Source organism: Sebastes umbrosus, chromosome 13, assembly GCF_015220745.1.
Source record: "Sebastes umbrosus isolate fSebUmb1 chromosome 13, fSebUmb1.pri, whole genome shotgun sequence".
Taxonomy (NCBI): Eukaryota; Metazoa; Chordata; class Actinopteri; order Perciformes; family Sebastidae; genus Sebastes; species Sebastes umbrosus.
Genome location: NC_051281.1, coordinates 8,681,529 through 8,699,212, shown reverse-complemented (window position 1 = coordinate 8,699,212; position 17,684 = coordinate 8,681,529). Strand labels below are relative to the sequence as shown.

Here is a 17,684-nt window from a genome sequence, read left to right as displayed (position 1 = left end):
ATGTTAAATGTTAGGCATGACTCATATTTACAAAAGAACACTTTGCAATAGCACAAAACCACGGTGACTAGCTCTTAGGTTGTTATTTCCATCTGGTTTAAGCTTTTACTGGATGAATTAGGCTTTATGGAGAAACTGTAGGCAGCGAGTGATTCTGAGGAGGAATGCCAGCCTTTTTTCATTCTCAGGGCGTAAATTACCGACGCTTTATCATCGGCGTGTGATACCAATGCACAAAGCACCCATTAGCGCCTCTATGAAATGCACCTGGCTTTCGATTAATACAATGTAAACCCATCCGCGGCAATATTAAATGCTCAGAGAAAGTGCTCCGGGAATGTATTGACGTAGTTTAAAGAGCGAAAAGACACACTCGGTACACATGCCGCATCTAAAAACGCGTGGGAAAACACCAACTGTGGCGCTTTGTTTTCTTTCCAATGTGCTTGGGGGGTTGAGCTCCTGTCACGCCTGCCATTACTCAGAAACTCAAATTTGCACGCTGCGATGACGATGATGTTGAAGTTGCGGTAATTTAGCAGGAAGCCTCACTGACTAAACACAACCAAAACAAAGATAAATGGATTTTCAGCGCTGTAAATCTCTCACACTAGATTTACACTCGAATGGTCTGTGTCAAGCTGGCTGACCTTTCATCCGGATGTTGTGACGTCCTCGGACAGAAAGGGTGAATCAAGTAAAATAGTCCGTGGCACAGGTCGTAAAGCTCTGGGTAAGTTAGCCCTGCGCTAAAATTATTAATTAGACAGAAAACATATCTGCTGGCTGTGATTGGTTATTCCTCGTCACTTGACACAAGGTGCATGCTGCAGCGTTCCAAAAGTCAAACTGTCTTCATCTCAAGACTGCTGTTGCAGCCCAAAAAATAGGCGCTTGGGAACACTCAGGAATGCTTGGGAACGCTTGCGCACTGCGACTGCAGGCAGGAGAGGAGGTGGATAGGTCCAACAAACACAGAGCACTCATCCAGGAGACCGCTGTTCATGTCCTGTGCTCTAAGTTTCACTTTCATGTTACAATCAGGTGTTCGTTTGTGTCCTGTGTTCACAACGTGAAGTCACATTTTCACTGTACATCCTTAGTAGTTTTAAGCCCATGTTTTTTCCTAAACCTAACTAAGTGGTTTTGTGATTTTGTGATGGATATGTGACGAGTTGGGATGAGAACGTACTGGGAATGCACTCCCAAGCTACTGAAGCGTGATGAGTCCACTGGTCACTCACCTTGTATCCCACAGGAAGATCCTGACAGTCCTGCGTGCACCCACTGACTCTGCGGTTTAAGCACTCGTTCACGTTACAGTTCCTCTCATCCGATCGGTCTCCGCAATCATCTCTCCCGTCACAGAGATTCCCCTCAGAGATGCAGCGTCCATTGGAGCACATGAAGAAGGAGCCATTGCACAAGCTTCCTGAAAAGAGCAAGACATGACTGTCACTGGCACAACGCCCTGTAATTTCACAACAAAGTCGGGGGATGATTTTGACTTGACAACGGCTCTCGACAGATGAATTCCTTTCAAGAAAGCTCTCCTGTTTGCGGCGCCTTTTGTTTCCGCCATATGTCCCCGCTAGTTTCCTGTGCGAGTGGTGCTGCCGGTGACACTGATGAAGAGATTCCAGTGGCGAGCCAAACAGCAGTCTTACCTGCGGCCAGACATTTGAGGTTCAGAGGTAGTTCGTCAGAGTGGTCGGGACAGTCTGCATAGCTGTCACACTCCCACTGAGAGCTGAGAAGACAGCGGCCGTCCCCGCAGCGAAACTCCTCTGATCCACACGAGCGATAGACTGAAGAGAGAGAGACAGACACTTTTTCATGAAGTTGAGCTCAGCAGCGACACAGCTTCAGTTTAGGGAGGAACTTTGGCAGAATTAAGAGCAAATACTGAGAAATAAAGCTTTCTAAAGCCATTGTTCATATTGCAATGTAGCACCCTCATAGCGTATATAGAACCATTGCTGATTAACAAATCAAGCCATCTGGAGGTTTAATAGTGTGCACAGCTGCATTGGCCAATATTTCAAATACAGTATGAATGTTTCATCAGCCCATGTCATCACAAATCAAATCTGTAACAGAGAATTTCCTCTAGTGGATACACCAAAAAATGTAAATGCCCGAATAAAACATGGGTGTTCATATGTTGACAAGTATCATAACATCAAATTAGAAAAACTACAATTACAGCCTGACGGTTTTATGCCTCCACCAGCCAGTCAAGTTGCAGTTTACATCCATTTCTGTCCAAAATATTATCACTTCATCATTTTATCCTATTAGACATTTGCATGAAATGTCATATTTAGTGTATGAATTCTTGAGTTACGGCCCAAAACGTGTTTTGTGAAGTCACAGTGACATTTATCCACCAAATACTAATCAGTTCATCCTTGAGTCCAGGTGGACGTTTTTGCCAAATCCCCTACAGGCATTCCTGAGATATCGCGTTCAGAAGAAGGGTACAGTCGGACAACCCCAAAAAATAATGCCTCGGTCCACGGCTGTCGCCGGCGCAGAGGCAGAGAAATCCTAAATAACTGAAATTTAGACTAGACCAGTGAAACATGGCCTGATTTATTATAGATAAACCAGCTGCAAAAGACCTAATTTATGCATTTTCATCTTCAAAAGCTTAAACATATGCCAATGTATGCACACATGCCAATTTATGTTAAGGTATACTGTATGTCAATATGCATGTTTCTATTTTATCTGCCCGTTAGGTAATGTTCTGTGCATGCACAATATATTTTATTATTAGAATTGATTTGATACTAAATCTGTATATGTTTACATGCTCTTTTCTGTCAACATGAACTAATAAAAAGTCGTAAAAAAAATATAAAAATATGAACAATATAAAATAAGAAAACTGGTAAAGGTCCAGGGAATGCAGTAACTGTAAAAACGCTGTCCTCCAAATTATTTATTTTTTCTTCAATGTGTTTATATTTAGTTTTTGCATGTCAAGTGTGGTCATCTACAGTCTAACAATGAATCAGTTACTTCATGTAGGGTCTCTACCACATTATGGTCTCATGTTTTAACTGGAATTTAGTCTGGGCTCCACATGCACAGTGAATTTAACTTATATTCACTTCAACTTTTCTTTACTTTTAATAACCGTCTACTACCACTGAGAACCCCTTTTCTTAAAATGGTATAAGAGAAGGGAACAAGTCCACCATCGCTATGTTAGGAAACAGTTTTTTCAACTTGAGTGCAGCTTTCAGTAAGAGCATATTCAAATAATATTGGTGAATATTAAGAGCAAAATAAAATCTACTTGCCACATTCCACTGACTCATCAGACCCGTCTCCACAGTCGTCGTCATGGTCGCAGACGAATCGCTGTGGGATGCACGCGTTGTTGCGGCAGCGAAACGAGCTGTCATCACATGTGTTGTTGGGTGCTAATGCATGAAAAAAAAATGGTTTCAAACACTTACCAATGTGTAAACATGTTTTCCTAAACATGGCATGCAATATGTGTAAAATGTCGACATAAGTGAGCCTTATGCTGCTCCTCTGGTCTCTGTGTTGTCTAATTTTCAACGTTGTAAGTAGAATGAATGAAGTTTGAATGGTCCAGGATCCAGATTACACCACTCAGAGAAGAATGTGCAAAATCTTCCATTGTGCATTACTTCCCACTATATAAGTGTTTTCTTTTTCTTGCTTGAATAAAATGTGCATAAAGATTTCCAGTAGGTGTTTAGTGGGTTTCATGTTGTTTAACACAATGACATCTTAAATTCTACAGAAGTGTAAACAAGCAATGATCTCTTAATTATGGGTTTACACTAATTTTCTTTGTATAATTGCAGGGAGCTATTCAATGTGTTGAAGTAGAGTTTACCACAGCCAGCTGCAGACAGTTCATCACTCCCATCAGGGCAGTCCCGTTCGCCATCACAGAGCCAGCGTTTGGGAACACAGGCGTACGACCCCGGGCAGCTGAACAGCCCTGGAGCACATGTCACCGAGCCTGAGAGGAAAACAGGACCACATGCTTTATTTTCAAAGGCCAAAGAATACAACTGGTCGAATGCACCACAGAGGAGGAGAATGAGTACAAGGGACACTGAACTGAAGCAGATGTATGTTGTTTTGTTAGGATGGTACCTTCTGTTATCAGTGAACATTCACCAGTAATTCCAAAAGCACTTATATGGAAATAACAGACTATATTACAGCTCATAGAATACTTATATGGAAATATCAGACCATATTACAACTCATAGAATACAGTTTATGGTTATGGTTTTGAACTGATACCTCTTTATGGCCTAAACAAAGTCTAATTTTCATTGTGCAGCAGTTCCCCGTATGCAAGCTAACAAATAATGACAGCGCTATTGTAAGTAACAATTATTTGGATACTGTAAGTCAGCAATACTCTCCTTTATCTCCGGGCTGCCCTTTAAAGAGAGCAGTAGAAAAAAAACGGGCTGCACTGAGAAACAAAAGGTAAATACAGAAGTTCAATTAGGCATGTATAGCTAAAATGCATATCTTGTTTTTGACAAGAATTGTGCCTGGGAAACCTTTGGGCCATTCCATTAATATTTCCCTGACACTCCATTACAATCCAATTACACAACCAATGTTCACAGCAATTCTTGTCTCTTTATTGTGGTTGGATTCTTTTTATTTTATTCGAGAATTCATTACGCACACATCTCATTTGCCCATTGAAAAAGCTCTGCCTCCTGGGCCTCAGTGATGAAAAATCTATTTGCCTCAGTGCCCACTTGAATCATCAGAAAATGCCTGCGGTCTCATTTGTTGTCTCATTAAGATTGTTTCATCTATGTCCATTCATTTCCAGCTCTGCTAGGGAAGCACATGGAGCCGTCAGGGGCGATACAGCGGACGTGACCTTTTTACACCAACGGCAGATTCCTCGTGGCAATCTGAAAGGGCACTCACCGCAGATCTGCGCGCTCTCGTCCAGGCCGTCCTCGCAGTCGTTCTCCCCGTCACACAGCCATTGTTTGGCGATGCACTTGTTCTTTGAGCAGGCGAACTGGTTCCACAAGCATGACGAGTCTGCAGAGGACAGCGGGAGAGGATTTTCAATGCCATAAATCAAACAAAGTGAGGAGGAAACCGCAACAAAAGTGGCATACCCTATAGAAGGGGCAGAGCGCATTTAATCGAAACGCAACAAGTGGGCTGGCTATTATTTGCCCCTTGGCTTGCTTGTTTTTCTCTGTAGATTTTCTGCTTAGCAGCACGCATGAGTGTAGCTGCCACACAAAGGGATTGCAAATATATATTTTTCCTTTTCTCTCACAGAAGAAGACATTTTGATGAATGCTCTTGGTTTCTGTGCAGGGAAATAAAAACATCAACTGAACATAAAACAGGAGTCTAGATTAAATATCGTATCAATATCAAAGCACTGAAGTATTAATTATTAAGGTTTATTTTCTCTTATTTTAATTGGAAAAGAAACTGGGCTGTGCAGTGGTGGAAGAAGTATTCAGAACATTTACTTGAGTAAAAGTAACAAAACCACAGTATAGAAATGTAAAAGTATGCATGTGATTATCATAAAGTGGGCATGTCTGTAAAGGGGAGACTCGTGGGTACCCATAGAACCCATTTTCATTCACATATCTTGAGGTCAGAGGTCAAGGGACCCCTTTGAAAATGGCCATGCCAGTTTTTCCTCGCCATAATTTAGCACAAGTTTGGAGCGTTATTTATCCTCTTTCCCGACAAGCTAGCATGACATGGTTGGTCCCAATGGATTCTTTAGGGTCGCAAATTGAGTTAATGCGTTAATAGAAATTAGTGGCGTTATAACAACGTGTTATTATCGCGTTAACTTTGACAGCCCTAATAATAATAATAATAATAATAATACATCATCGTTTATGAGTTGATTATGTTTTGTTTGAGATGTAGTGGAGTAGAAGTATAAAGTAGCTGATAAAGGAAATACTCAAGTAAAGTACCTCAAATTTGTACTTAAGTACAGTATTTGAGTTAATGTACTTCATTACTTTCCAGCAGAGGCCAGGGGTGACAAAAAACACAGCTGGATGTCAACTAAGAGAGCATAAAGCTGATCACTGTGTAAAAGCTATTGTGTATAATGTGGATGTATTCATAATCTGACTGTGCTGACTTTGTGTCACTGAGCCACCCACACTCCCCGGGGAGTCTTCCTGTGGTCTCTTTCTCTCAGATGTCAGGCCTGGCAAAGTCTGCCAGAGCTTTGATGAGATGTTGAGAGGAGGAAGGGGGCTGTGTGCTCCAGGTCACACCGCAGTACAAGGAATTATGGATCCTACTGTGGGTGGGGGGGTAGGGATGGGGATGGGGAGGGGATCTCTCACCGCGCTGCTTTGCTTCCTGTCAGACTTTGTACATCACACCAGCTTTGCGTGCCTTGATACGATGATGTAAGATAAGGATAAGATAAACATTAAATGGCTAAATTTGGAAACCGTGATTATCCCGGCTTTCTGTAGGTGATACTAAATTTGCACTTCAAATGCTGCTTCCACAGCGGCTTCAAGAGTATAACAAAATAGCAGGTCTACAGCACATTACATGTATCAAAGAAAGTCTTTCATGTCTCATTTTCAATAGTGTTTCACACAGCAGAAAAGCGCGTTATGCATTGTGAAGTGACAAATGACTATTTCCTCTAATCAGATGTGGAATTTGAAAATTTCTGAAATGTAATGACATTTTCCTCAAACCACTTTGACTTTGCAGTCAGATTATCAGTGGCTGGAGCTTTTTATATGGTAATTAACTCTGAGGAATGGGAATATTGTCTATTTGTCCTGAAAAAGCTATTCAGGACTTCTCAAAGAATCGTAGCATAATTCATATCAGCTCTGATGTAAGCACGTTTGAAGCATGGGATGTTATCATTTCACACAGGCACAAATGACATTTCTAGATAAAGGAATGGAAATGCTGTTCATGTGTTATGCATCTCTCGAACAACATTCATGGCCAATTTACAAAATAAATCAGATAACTCCAAGAGCATTAAATATGGAAACTGGATTGCAGTGAACTGCCTTCGTCTATCTGCTGCAACTGAAATGTGAACAAAGGTGCTGATTAATTATACAGGAAGAGCAAAGCACACAAGTAAGAGATCTGCAACATCTGAGTCAAACACTCGCAAAGGCAAAGACGTCTTAGTTCTACGGTCACATTTTATTGGTGTTATGTGTCTTGAAATTAGTCCCTGATGTCATCAGACCCAAACTACCAGAGTCTGGCTGGTTTGAAGGCAAAATCAACTAAACATAAACAAGACTAACGTCTACAGCCGGGCTGTACAGCGGTGCCATGAACGGCTGACGTTAGATAATGTCAACATGCCTAAGTTTAGCAGGTGTAAGGCTTAACATGGTCACCATCTTAGTTTCGTGTGGTTTGCCAATTGGCATTAAACACAAATTACAGCTGAGGCTGATGGTGATGTCATTAGTTTGACACGTATTTGGTCATGAACATAGACTGTATAGCCTATAAGAAGTGGACGTAGTCACTGTGACATCACTCACTGGTTTGTAGACTGCCATTATTCATGTTCAAACATGAATAATGTTCGATAATTTATTAATGTTAGGTTGTACAATTAATTTTCATGAACTGAAAACACACTGTGAAAGGGTTAAAGTTGTAAAACGAAAACACGGACAACTCCCAGACCGGACAACGCCGTGGTAGCAACCTGTCAATCACAAGGTAGCCACGCCCTAAAGCATCCCCTGCTTTATGGTCTATTTGACTCTAAATGGGATTATAATTTACTAAATGAACATCATGCTGTATTGAAGAAGACTTGAAACTAGCGATTGAGACCATAAACTCATGTTCACAATGTTTACTGAGGTAATAAATCAAGTGAGAAGTAGGCTCATTTTCTCATAGACTTCTATACAATCAGACTTCTTTTTGCAACCAGAGGAGTCGCCCCCTGCTGGCTATTAGAAAAAAAATGCTAGTTTAAGGCACTCCCACATTGGCTTCACATCTCACATCTTCATATTTCTAAATGATCAGAGGGCTGGATTGAGGTCGTTAAAAGGCCGGATTCATATAGACTGTTAGATAGAAAATATAATAGGCTGACAACTCAAACACAGACAGTGAGTGTTTTGAAACTGTGTGTGTGCACTACTCCATCACATCTAATTACCTCGTGCATCTGTGTAGCGGTGATGAAGCTTAACAGCTACTCTGACCACCTACATTAAAGCACCCGGTCCTTTTTGCTTTGGTGTCAAAAGCGATGACACGTGTGCGTGCCAGCTATTGGTTTTGAAGACAAATCATATTAATCCATACCATGACTCAATTATGGGTCCCCTGTTTAATTGGAGAGATCCTGACTTTGTCCTGGTAAGCTCTGTATACATTAGCACGGATCAAAGCTGCGGGTAAGAATGCTCTCGCTGCCTCTGGTGAGGGAAGTAGAGGAGTGGCATTGTAATGTGTAATCCTTTCATATGCCACCGCTTTCTATTGAACCCACACTTCCATCTTCAGTGTAACAGTTCCACTGACTGATGCCTCATTAATTAATTGTTACACTGGAAGTGCTGTATATTATAATTCAAAGAGAGAAGGGAAAAAACCCGAGTCCTCAGCAGCCTCACTCTGGATTCAACGTCGGGATTAGACTTTCAAACAAGCAGCAACACCCACTCGAGAAATCTCAATAAGGGGGGAGCAAAACAAAGTGAAGAGAAATTGCCTTATGGCACAATAAACAATCATCTCCTGTCTTTCTGTCTCCTCCTTATATACTGTATGTAATATTTGTTGCAGGCCTGGATCTATTCAAATGATAAAAGCATTACAACAAATAGCTTCTTGTTAATGGAAAATAAATATCCTTCCAACTGCCGACAGTGTTGTGTACTGCAAACAAATACCTCATCTATTTCAACCCGTTAGAGAGCAAAACATCATTTCAGTTTATTGCGTATGGGAGGTAAGATTTGTTGGTTTACCACATTGGAATTCATCCGCTCCGTCTTCGCAGTCCTTTTGGCCGTCGCACAGCCAAACGCTGGAGATGCAGTTCCCGCTCGGACAAGCAAAGTGGCCCTCCTCGCACTTCTGCCCATGGGAAACTGCGACGAACAACAAAACCAAGTCAGTCCTCTGGGCGTTAGCGATGATTGAGGTCATTATCTTCTCCTAAGCTCTCTCTGAATCTCTGATTCCACTGTCATAATCACCTCCGAAAATGAGATCTGCCTTAAATCTTCTCTAATTGAAGATGGCTTCCTTAATCTGCACACGCAAAACAGTGCGTCTGTGTGTGTGTGTGTGTTTGCGTTGGCCGCTCACCCTGGCAGTTGGTCTCGTCGGCATAGTCTCCGCAGTCGTTGGCGCCGTCACAGATCCACGTTGGGTGGATGCACAGTGAGGTGGAGTTGCAGCCGATGAAATCTTTTTCTTTCACCCCCAGCTTGTAAAAGTGAGAGCAGTCGGTGTGGTCTGAATACAAAACACAGCACCACAATAACTGCATGGTCACAATGGAAATAATAGTGGAGGTAAAGGTGTGAGTGGCAGTATTCAATCTGATCAAAGCACAGATTTAAGTTACTGGATCCATCTGAGGTCTGTACTGTGAAGCGAATTAAACATACCCAGGGTATCTTCTCGTTATCTGGCTTAACTAACCCTAACAAACACGATCCTGCTAAGTGTTCCTACGACGCTGGTTATCAACTCGGTAAATCAACACAGGGTTTCTCAATCTGGCTACAAGCGCGTTCACATGCCACTAACTATAATATTAGACAAATACGAAGAAGTTAAACACATAATCAAAGTAACACTGTTGCAGGAAGGACAGCTGGCAAAAGAAAAAATTGCTGATGTGTGAATGCGTAAGGTAAAAGAACACTTATTATTATTAATTTAACGGAATAGCCTACTCAAAAGTCAGATATATTCGTCTAGATGTGGCAGAGATATCATAAAAATGTTTGAGAATAAAACCGCTGAATAAATTACACTTCATTATGACTATGTGATATTGATGTGGTGTGTATGACTATTTCAGCCTTCTCTCAGCTGCGCCCCCGACTCCGGCGGTGTGAAACGGACTTCAGAGAAAATAAAAAATAAATATAAAAACATAATTCAAAGAGGTAAGCATCCAAAGCATACAGCCAGCTGTCCTTCCTGCATTTGTCAGTTTAAACTGTGACTTCTTCGTCCGTCTTTGTGTATTATTATCATACGATCTGTGCTCTGAGCTCCGATTGGTCAGTAAGTGGTGCTTTTATATGAGTTGATCTCTTATCTGGAACACAACCTGCTCCGGAGCAGGTTAGCTGTTCGGCATAAATTACTATGGCGACCTTCCCCGGTAGGAAGTGAGCCACCATTGTAGGACTGAAAACCCAGAGTTAACCCTGAAGTTACCTCGCTAACCTCACATCCTGCTTTGTAGTACAGGCCTCAGATCTGCTACAGGTAGAGGTATGTGTTTACATTCTCATTTTACCGTAACTGCAATACAAGTCACAGGCTAAAGGACTTACTGCAGCTCTTCTCATCCGAGGCGTCGGCACAGTCGATGACCTGGTTACACCAGGCTGAGCTGGGTACACAGCTCCCGTCCTTGCAAGATGACTCTGATGAGCCACACGTGACATCTGGGGGAGAGAATTAGCATTTCAAAAAGAGAATAGAAGCAACACTCGGAGGCAGTTACAGGTACGGCTGACAACAACAGTTAGAACCTCGTCCTGAGGGTGGTTAAAATTAGCTCCCGGTTGATAACTGGCAGATAATAACCACATTTTTTAATGGCAATTGAGAACTTTATTGTTGATGTCAAATTAAAAAAGAAGATGCAAGGCTGAAGATGACACACTAAAGTGAGATAAACTCCTTCCTGAAATCCCAGACTGCTAAGTTAGAAGGTCCACATTAATTATGAGAACACCTCTGTCTCCTTGTGGGCTTAATCAGTTTGCTATTGAGAGTCAATACACCTCAATATTATCCCACTGTAGTCTAATTACAGCAGGGGAATGAGCACAACTGTAATTTGTACTGGATTATCTCACCATCGAGATCAAAACAAAATCAGTCTGGCCGTATTGAAGGGACACAAAATATTGTCCAGGCAGCCTTTAAGGGTGGGGGTTGGGAGTCCCTTTGAATCTGTGCACTCTTTATGATCTTGGGGCTCATTAGACAGTGAAGGCTTAGCACAGCATGTGGCCTAGTGCGCCGTATTAATGCAAGGCATTAGTGTCGCTGGATCCTGCCCTCAGAGGCAGGACGGATTGAACTGGAGATCAAACGGCTGTGACTCACTGCTGCAGAAAGCTTCATCAGAGTTATCCCCACAGTCATCGATCCTGTCACAGAAACGACTGTTGGCCACACACCGCTGGTTGTAGCAGGGTCTGAAACCCTTCCGACAGCTCCGGTTGTCTGGAAGATGAAAGAGTGAAATTCAGAAATGTTTTAGAAATGACTAAGTGCTTTTAGAGAGACAAAGTCCCTCCCCTTACGGCGGACCCCATGGGACCTCATTTCGGAAAAAATATGTACAGTAGTCAACGGCGAGAGACGGATTATTTTTTTTATCCTGTTTGAATTAAAGCATGAATCACACATATGATGTTTGTCACAGTTTGTTGTAAGGTCTGTTGTAACATCAATAAGTTTTGTGTGAAACCGCTCAGTGAACTTCATCTCTCGTCTCGCACAACATACATTACTAATACTAGCCAGGTAGCAAACTTAGCGATGTTCCACGTACAGATGTAACATTATCTGACCCGATGTGTTTTATCCAGCGACTCCTCGTCTGAGTTCATCCCAGTACGAAACACACAGGCTTCGTAGCTTCAATGACAGAGATGTCACTTGGAAGACTTTTGAGTGTGTAGTCTTTCTTAGGGTTGGGCGGACTGATCCGAAAATATGAATACTACCGAAACCTACGTCTCGTTTTGAAGATCGATTCTAGCATCAATAGGACAGATACAAAAAGAGATCAGTTTCCCTTTTCTACACCCCTTTTTATTTCATCAAAGAGTAGAACTGCAAACAATGTTCTGTTGTATTGTTTGCTTCTCACTGCTGTTTTGATGTTGTGTGCAAGAAAGAGGAACATGTTTGGAGCTATTTCACAGCTGTGAATGATGGTTGAAGGTTGTTTGTGCTTTTATTTTTATATATTTGCACTAAAAAAGGTTTAAAACATTCATTGTTCTCAACAAAAACATGTTTGCACTTTGTTTATTAAAAAAAAAAAAAAAATCATGTTTGCACATTTACTATAATAAAAAAACATATTTTTGTTATTTGCCTTAAAGGTGTACTGTGTTTTAACATGCAAGTAGTTAATAGCAGAAAGCAATAAGTAAGAACATAAGCCGCTTTAAATTATAAAAAGTATCGGTATCAATATTGGTGATTCTGGCCCTGTGTTACTTGGTAACGGATCAAAACCAAATTTTGTGGTATCGCCCACCCTTAGTACATATTTTCACAGTTTCAAACTTCAACTATTTCCCGAAATAAGGTCCCATGGGGTTCACCGGAAGGGGCGTGACTTCACCTCTCTATCAAACCAGAAATGTCAGTGACAAGCAGCAATCAACAATCAACTCTTTTTCTACAAGAATTCAAAATCCAACCAACACTTTTTTTCTGAAAAGTTTCTTACCACAGTACTGCATCTTCTCGTCTGATTTATCTTTGCAGTGGGCCACTCCGTCACAGGTTAGCTGGTAGTTTATGCACTCGCCATTCCCACACTCAAATTCAGTGTGGATGTTGCAGGAGGAATTTTCTGCTGCAGAAGAAGACAATGCGGGTGATGAACTGTGACTGTCAAAATCTCAAATCTCAACTGAGCATATTGAACAAACCTTCTGACATACTGGTGAGCTCAGAGAAAACATTTCACTGCCTACTGTAGTGAACTCCACATCCACTCCAGCAACCCAGTTGTGGGTCCACATTTGTAAATGTCATACAATAACCCCGTTACCCTTATACTTCAACTTAAGGGAAATCTGAGATGCCTGGCATATTCTGATATTCAGTTGGTAGCTAAGTCTCATTTGATCTAGTACACTGATTTAATGATACATATCAACATTGTAGTGATTTCAGTCATCAGGTATAAATACCTTTACAGACTTTAACCATTCTCTGTCTGTGCTCTGCTACTTGCAGCTTCACAATCTAAAAATAGGAAACTTCTTCTTGCTCTAGTGATGAGCGGAATCGGGGTGTGGTAGAAAAAGCCTGTCGTCCTCTAGCGTGACATCCAGGCTACCATCCAGCTCTTCTGAGTCACTTGCCATGTTTAGTCTGGCCAAACCTCCCTCGTTTGAACAGCTCCTCCCACCTTATGGTCTGTCCTCACATTGCATTTCAACTTCAACCAGCAATCTGTCAAATTAGAAAGCCACACACCAGTGAGATGCTTTTGTCTTGTGACTTTAAGCAGGTACGCTTTCAACTTTGTTTTCTGCCATGCTGGCACACGACATTATAGCTTTATTTTTCCTGAGCAGCATCGACTGTGACTGCTGGAATCATTACAAACTTACTGGAAGAGACAGCAGCTGTTCATGCTTTCCTGTTTGTGTGCCGTTATGCTCACAGGAATCAATTCAAAGATAATCAAAGGTTCATGTAAACAGCACAAATAAAAGCTTAACCTGCGTGTGGACAGAAGCCAGGTTAAACTATGCATATAAATGTAGCCATAAAGAGTGTCATTACAATCAATATCTGGTACTGAGGATGTTCCAGCGTTTGTGGTATAATTAAATCCGAAGCTCCTCGTGACTTACACACGCATCTGTTGTCGTCTAACAGGACACGTTCTCCTCGGCAAGAGCAGTTGACCCTCCCATACGGGGTCAGGAGACAGAGATCGCCGCAGCCTCCGTTCATGTGCCGGCATGGCGACAGCTCACCTTCAATAACAATCAAACAGAATAGATTAAGCGGTGACAAGCAGCAAGAGAAAAGCTCTCCCCTGAGACACACTCTTTTAAATGGCATCAGTCGAAGATGTTCAATCTTCTGCCTTCCTCGTCTACTGTATTATTAGTAAGTGATATTCCAAATAAATCTTTAAAAATCCCATGGGAAGTTGACACAGATTTGGATTCTCTGCACTTACGCTTACTAAATAGTTGGTAAATCTAGAAAGGAGCTCCTGCTCTTTGAATCGGAGGGCCTTGACACCAAACCTGATCATTATTGTTAATGGACAAGATGGCTAATATAGATTTTCTCCTGTAAAACTCAATTACAGCGGAGATGGAAACGTCTTCATGTGATGTGCTATGGTATGACACTGGGCCTCATGCAGCAACATTCTCTTGAATGTCTCCTATAGTTTCTCAAATTTTCTGTTAAGAGAAAAAAAATAATAGAAGTCAACTCCAGATGCACCAGATGTTCTTCACCATCCAAAGCTGCGTGGCCAATTGTTTATTATTAGCATAGGTAACGCCCCCTAAACACTATATAAGGGCAGGTGTTAGCATAGGCAACAACCCCTTAACACTATATAACAGCAGGTATTAGCATAGGTAACACCCCTTAAACACTGTAGGGCTGGTATAAGCATAGGTAACGCCCCCTCAACACTATAGTGCAGGTGTTAGCGTAGGTAACACCCCAAACACTATATAGGAGCAGGGAAATTTGTCCTTATATTGCTTCCTGCATGACGCACAATGTTTGTTATCACAGATACCAACAGGACTAAGAAATACACCACTAAACCAAAAATAGGCAGATATATTATTATTATTAAATAACAAATTTCTACAATGTTTTCTTTTATTATTATTATTATTATTATTATTAAGCATGGGGTTGATTTAAGTGTGAAATGCTGCACTTGTTTGTTTTCATTTGAAGGCTCAGGTATGGTCAACATATAAATAAAAGAGGCTGTTCTGTTGTTAAAGGCTACCACTATCCTCACCGACAGGTAACAAATGTATTACAATACTGCATATGTGGTCTCTCTCTGCCTGGGGTGCTATGTGAAGAAGATGTGTGCAGCTCTGTGGGAATCATGTATTTCACTAAATCGCATGACATAACCCCTGAAAAAAAAAGATGTGAGTGCTTGTCTATTCCTGAGAAATAAAATGTAGAAAAGTAGCTTAGCAACAGGAGATGTAGTATTAGTGTTCAGAGACAAACGTGTGCTCTGGAGACCCTCGGTTATTACCTGCCCTCCAGCCATGAGTATTTTATTCATGAGAGAAGAAAGCGTTCTGCAGCTCAGGTAAACCATCTGTATGATTATTTAGATTCAGGATATTCATGACAAGGAAAATGCAATAAGAGGTTAACAATGTAAAGACGGGAAGAGGATAAACTGATTAGCAGATCAACCGGTGTTGGTCACTGCACATTATACTGTAGACGTGCAGCTGTGCCCGTGCAGGTCATAGGATATGATTACTTCCCATGACGAGATAAACGAGGAACAGCGTGGCTCTCGGCATCCGAGTCCAACCGGTGGGACCCGCTTAAACCCACTTCCCTTTGTCCTACTTGGAAATATAACTTTATACGACACTTAAGAGACTCCCTTTACAACGTAGGCTACTTTTTTTATTAATTACCTCTGAAACTTAAGTTTCTAGCCATTCTAAATACGACCACCTTCATTTATCATAGCCGCTGTTTTTAACATAAATATGAGAAGCCTTTTAAAATATTTTGCTTTAAGTTATTTGAGCCTGTGTGATATACCAGTCCCATATTATCCGCCAATATTGGCTTTAATATTTTACTGTTATAATATGTACCTTGACTCATCTTTCGGGAGCTACGTGGTGTGCGGATCTATCTGTTTTAATTCTGCTAGATATTTGTTTGATCTACCACCCATCCTATTGGACACTGGATGTGCGTGTCTTTCTTATCATTTCCTTTTCATTTTGACTGTATAAAGATAATATAAGTATTCTGCCTCAATGTATATCCTTGTCACTAATTATTAAAAAAAAACTTCAAGAAATGCTTTTGATAGGTTACTTATGGAAATATCTACTCTGTTGTACTTTTTGTGTATATCATAATAAAAATATATTTTTTCATGTTGTAATATTATCAAGTTGCTACTGCCTAATATTACTGTTGACTTGTGTAGTGGAGCTGTACTGGGGTGTGGTATTTTTTTGCTGATCAGCACTGGATGATTTAAAGCACACTTGTATGAAGGAGGGAACCTGCCAAAATAAAAACTGAATAAATAAATAAATAAATTACTCGATAAATAAATAAATATGTCATTAAAAATACCAAAAATCATATGAAAAATAAATGTAGGCATTAATTTATTGATTGGTTGAAAATGTGACATAAATTGATATTTCTGTTTTAATTTGCTTCTTTTTTTTAATTACCTTTGTATTAATTCCATTATGTATATACTCTTCTATTTTTTTTTTTTTTTATAATTTTATCAATTTATTAAGGCTTAAGAAATGTTTTTTTTTAGTTAAAAGTTAGTGCTTGCCAAAAATGGAATATCATTTGATATATTGTTCTCAGATTTCATTATTTTAATTTAGATTGTATTGTTTATTAAACAGGAACACAATACATTTATTGCACCAGATAAAATAAAAGCTCATTTCCATCTGTAGCCCCTGAATGGAGGCCACCAGAGATAGGCAGGTTGATGAAGTAAAAGTTAATAGTCATTTGTGGTGAATTAAAACACTTACATAACACTTTGAAAAAATGATATTGGTATTGACCTCAAATAGCCTGGATTGTTCTGGCTTCATTACTTCCCCAAATGAAAAAAAGTCCAGCCAGTGGGGGAGGAAACTGTATGCATGCCTCAATAAACAAACCAAAACACAAGTGCATGCAAACTGTCGGAGTGGCACAGACACGCTCTAATATTCTCACTTTGCTAAAGTAAAAAGTACATACAGCAACATATTTATTTTGGTCTAAGCTACACTAACATAATGAATATGCACATGTGTACAGTAAACTCCTGCCCAAAAGCACACATCATCACCCAGGCACCTGCACACACACGCAATACACAAATATTTGCAGACACCTCACCGCATCCAACGGTCATTAAATGGAGCTCATCTCCAGGTGTTTAAATACTCACAGTTGTTTGTGTCCCTGGCCACGGCTATAATTCCCATTGGTTGATGAGGTATGTCTGCTCGAAGCACCTTGGTGTCGCCGCCCGTGAACTTGTTTGATCGCAGCACAGACCTGCGGGCCCAGTCGGACCAGTAGATGAAATCTGCATAGATGGCGAGCCCGTAGAAGTTTCCAGGTCCGGATTTAACTATGACCTAAAAATTAAAGAGCAAAGCACTCATGTTAGGACTGTGTCCCATCATGCTTTTCAGATTTAAGGCTGGTGCTGTCAAATGCCACTCTGGTACTAGCACATTTACAGTATATGCAGGGTTCAACGTTAATGTTTTTTGTCAAATTGGGCAAGTGGGTCAGAAACCTACTTGGTCATTTTAACTTGTCCCTGTACAATTTGTTTTATTTTTTAGTAGTTATCAAACAACAACAAATACCAAAGTTTCGCCCCCAAAAACACGGCCTGAGGGCCAGAACCGGCCCGCAAAGGGTCCGATCCGGCTCACTGGATG

The 17,684-nt window shown here is 40.8% G+C and overlaps 1 protein-coding gene across 3 annotated transcripts in view; it reads right to left on the bottom strand.

The window, feature by feature from the left end:
• The window catches only part of lrp1bb (low density lipoprotein receptor-related protein 1Bb), a 314,579-nt gene that overhangs the window by 64,294 nt on the left and 232,601 nt on the right, over positions 1-17,684 (bottom strand). For all 3 annotated transcript variants that reach the window (XM_037789698.1, XM_037789696.1, XM_037789697.1), the window contains exons 43-54: positions 17,180-17,372; positions 13,860-13,985; positions 12,719-12,847; positions 11,356-11,475; positions 10,572-10,685; positions 9,364-9,513; positions 9,021-9,143; positions 4,954-5,073; positions 3,881-4,009; positions 3,312-3,434; positions 1,668-1,808; positions 1,245-1,432 (exon numbers count right to left, since the gene is read on the bottom strand). In XM_037789698.1, coding sequence (XP_037645626.1) covers positions 1,245-1,432; positions 1,668-1,808; positions 3,312-3,434; positions 3,881-4,009; positions 4,954-5,073; positions 9,021-9,143; positions 9,364-9,513; positions 10,572-10,685; positions 11,356-11,475; positions 12,719-12,847; positions 13,860-13,985; positions 17,180-17,372 — 1,656 coding nt within the window. The remainder of the gene's footprint in view (positions 1-1,244; positions 1,433-1,667; positions 1,809-3,311; positions 3,435-3,880; positions 4,010-4,953; positions 5,074-9,020; positions 9,144-9,363; positions 9,514-10,571; positions 10,686-11,355; positions 11,476-12,718; positions 12,848-13,859; positions 13,986-17,179; positions 17,373-17,684) is intronic.